The following is a 3,915-nucleotide window of genomic DNA, read 5'->3' as shown; positions in this document are numbered from 1 at the left end:
TGTTAATCCCAAAGACTGACATCATATGGATGTACTTCCAGTGATGCAGTGGGATATAGGTGAGATCCAAATGTAACAGGCTGAAGCCAAACTTCCACAATAAAAAATCAACCAGTCAGCAAAGCATAGGTCTCCCTCACCAAAAAACATAAGAAGCAGGGAAGCAGGAAAGCTTTGCCACATTTATAGCTGAAAAGTAAGTAAATAATAAAACCAGTTCAGATATTAGTATTCATTTTCATATATGCACATACAAATTAATTATCAGTGTGCAGTCAGAAGACCACCATCTTCGAAAAGCAAAATACATATACAACAGCAAAACAGAAAATAGTGGGTTATCCCAGGCTGTGGATATTGTTGAGGCTGTGAAATGAAGTGGGTTTTTTTTTTTTTTTTTTTAAACTCTGCCTCTAAAATCAGAGGATTAGGAGGTACTTTGTTACAGATAAGACAAGACGACAAACTCAGAAAAAAATCTTTGATTAGATTAGGTCCTTATGAGCAAATTTAGTTATGCCATGTGGAATTCCATAAGAAAAATGTAAGGGAAAAAAGGTGCTCTGCTTTGTTTTCTTTTTTTGCAGTGTGCACTTATGAGTTGAATCAAAGTCAACGTAAAACTCTCAGCAGGTCAGAAGTTTTTCCAGGAAGTTACAAAGCGAATGTGTGTATTTCGAGTCCATGGATTGTCAAGAGTCAACCTCCAAAGTTCCTGGGAGGGCCATGAAGTATTAACCCAGCTTTTTGGAGTCTCCTCATGACTTTCTCAAGTGAACAAAACCACTCATTCTATTTGTCGTAAGCCAAAACACTTCAGGAATGAGTGCTTTTAAAATCTCAGAGGACTTTATAGGCTGTTAATTCTACAGCTTAACATATTGCTCGGCCTGGGAAAACTCTTGGCTCTGCATAAACAGTACTGTAGAGATGTACACTCAAGTCCATACGTTAGTGAGACAGAACCACCAGTTTGACAGAAACTACTTCTTGTGGGCAGTTCCTCTGCTGCCAGGTTTGTTTCCAGAACGACGGACAGGCACCTTGGATACAGGAATTCTGGTGCGAGCCAGGGGAGGTGCTTGGATCTTTGGTGGAGTGGATTCAGCCTCTAGGACATATGACAGAGCTGACTGGCTTACAGAGTGGGGAGTTGGGGTTTGTCTGGTGCTTACTGGGATCTTGGATTCCCGAGGAAGGCTGGTGCTGCCTTTCATTGATCGGAAGGAGGAAGACGAGGAGGAGGAAGGAGGAGTTGTTTGGGATGTGGGGCTCAGTTTGTATTCATTAGATGGAGAGGGAGTACTGTTTAGATCTTCATACCCTTCCTGTTCTTCATCATCTCCTTCCTCTTCAAGATCATTGTAAAGGTCGTACAAGTAGTCTCCAGAGCAACTATTGCGTAATAGGGCCATCTTCTGGTTACGCTGCAGCCCACTCTCATTGGGTGTTGCTATGGGCGTTGCTGAGGGTGTGTCCCAGTAGCCCTCATCACTTAGTGGCTCTTTTTCACCAGGTGATGTGGGATGACGGCCATGCGCGTGGGGGGGGGGTTTAGCTGCCCAAATTCCTGCTCCACCATCTACTGGAATCTTACTGAGCCCCAATGCCTTCACCTGTGGTACCTTTCGGTCTGAAATCCTGTGGGCTAAAGGAAGGTGGCTGCTGGAGGGGTTGGCGCCAGGGGGATAAGTGGAATTTGGGGTGATGGAGGGAGGTTGGTGTGATCGAGGCAAAGCAGGAGAGTTGTCCCCTGTGGAGGGCAGCATGTGCCAGAGCCCTTGCATGTCTGCATCGTCCACTCCTTCTGGACTCGCCATTTCTTCTCCTCCACCCATGTACGCCACCACACCACTACCAGCTGGGTGCTGCTGTGGTGAAGGTAGTGCCCGAGCCTGAGCTGGGAGGGAAGCAGGCACTGAGCTTGAGGAAACAGAGAACATGGGCTGGGTCAGCTGGGAAGATAGAGGGGGCTTTGATGGGGAGCCGCAGGATGGGAAATTGGTGATACCAAGAGCTCTCCCAACACCTGCTTCCACACTTCCCCCTCCTCCCCCACTACTGCTGCTGCTTGTGCCACTGCCACCATTACCCGCTTGCCCCTCATCATCTGCATCAGCAATAATGTCACCACAGCCTGTCAGTGAATCAAAGCTCTTAAGGGATGTGACATCAGTGAAGAGGAGAGAGCAGAGTCTGTCCACTGAAGGTTCTGAGGGTGGGTCACCCATGCTGCAACGATCCAAAGGAGGTGTAGCAAGGGAGGGGGCGAGGCTGGAAACTGAGGTTTTGGCTTTTTGGATGGGAGGGCGCAGTGGCGAGTCAGTGGGTGTGTAAGGAAAGAAAGAGTCTGGCTCAACAGATGGCCCTGGCATGGCAACACAGTGTGGGGGTGTCATGGTAACACTAGTAATGGGAGTCTCTGTTGCTTGGAGGTTAGGTTCTGCCTCTGCACTCCCACAGTCCTCTTGGTGATGATGTTGAGGTGTTTCAAGGGTGAGAGTAATATCCTTTACCTTTTCAGATTCGGTACTATCCCCATCCTTGTCTTTGTTACTTTCCGCCTCCTCTCCCTCTCCCTCGGTCGTTCTTTCCTTGCGTCTCCATCGCATGCTGCTAAAAAAGCCCTTTAGGCCCCTCCCTTTTCTTACAACCCCCCCCCTCCCATTTTCATTTGACCTAAAACTCCCACGTCGGAGTAGAGAAAAGAAACTCAGCGATTTGCTGAGAGACCTCACTGGTCCTACCTCCAGGGTAGCAAGCCCCTCCCCTCTCTGTCCATCAGTGTCGTTGTTAGAGCTTGTTAGTCCATCATGGGTTTTACTCCTAACGAGCTCCACTGATGCCACTGAGCCATTTCCATTCAAAGAAATCTTATTGTCAGAATTTCCGTTGTTCCCGCTGGTTGGGGCCCCTTTGTTCCTGAAGAAGAAGCTGGTCATTCCAGAGCCGGTGTGTCGCTTTCCAAAGAGTTTGAAGGCAGCTTTGTTTATCTTCCCTGTGGGCTGGCGATCACACTGAGGGGCCACAGGAGGCTCCACACACTCCGACTGCACCTCCATTATCTAGCACTCTATCACTCCCACTCTATCGTCTCCCTCAAGCTCTCTAGCTGCTGTTGTTGTCCTCTCTTTTTCTGGACACACACATACTCACCCTCTCACCCTGCTGTCTGGTGCTCTTTCACTCCCACTCTGACTTGCTGTAACGCATGCCTGCTGGTTTTCTCTCCCTGCCTCTCTCCCTCTTGTTCTCTCTCTCGCTCTCTCTCTCTCTCAGACAGGCACACAAACACATGCTGGGTGCTCCTCTTCACTGTATCCATAGCAACTGGGTGGGCTAAGCAGCTTTCGTCAACGTTGGCGGGGCGCCAGTGTCTTTCCTCCACTCCCTCCCCCCTCCCCCATCCTCTTCCTCCTCTCTTCCTCCACCTTCCCTCTCACCAATGCACTGTTTGCTCATTTTTTTAACTGTTCATCAATTTACAAGCCTAAAAGTTATTGCCTCCATCTCTGTACGTATTTGTACTGTACATGTCTCAGTGTGTTTGGAAAATAGGTAAAGATACACGTCCGCTGATGCATTATGATGGATTAGACATGAGTTCAATATGTTTATGAGAGCTTTCTCAATGATCCATGAGACAGAGTGGAATGTCTAATTATAAAGACTGCTCATATATTTGTTTGGATTTGATGTTGGTTATACATGTATGTGGAACATGGGCCATGAAGGTAGGAAAAATCCAATGAAAATCCAAGTGAAAGCAGACTACTTAATAGCATAAGTTTGATATATATAAATATTGTTGTGGATGTGTCTTACTGTATCATCCCAAGAAGTAAGAAATGTCAAAGTTTCATGCAAACTGTAGCTTGACATACATATTTTTATTTATTACTTACTTCACCTAGC

At 47.1% G+C, this 3,915-nt stretch overlaps 1 protein-coding gene across 1 annotated transcript; it reads right to left on the bottom strand.

The window, feature by feature from the left end:
- Positions 1-983: 983 nt before the first annotated feature.
- amer2 (APC membrane recruitment protein 2) lies at positions 984-3,062 on the bottom strand. Its single transcript, XM_040127244.1, has one exon. It carries the CDS (start codon positions 3,060-3,062, stop codon positions 984-986), a length of 2,079 nt encoding a protein of 692 aa, XP_039983178.1.
- Positions 3,063-3,915: the final 853 nt, after the last annotated feature.

This window comes from Xiphias gladius, chromosome 5, assembly GCF_016859285.1.
Source record: "Xiphias gladius isolate SHS-SW01 ecotype Sanya breed wild chromosome 5, ASM1685928v1, whole genome shotgun sequence".
Classification (NCBI taxonomy): domain Eukaryota; kingdom Metazoa; phylum Chordata; class Actinopteri; order Istiophoriformes; family Xiphiidae; genus Xiphias; species Xiphias gladius.
This window is presented reverse-complemented; position numbering and strand designations above follow the sequence as displayed.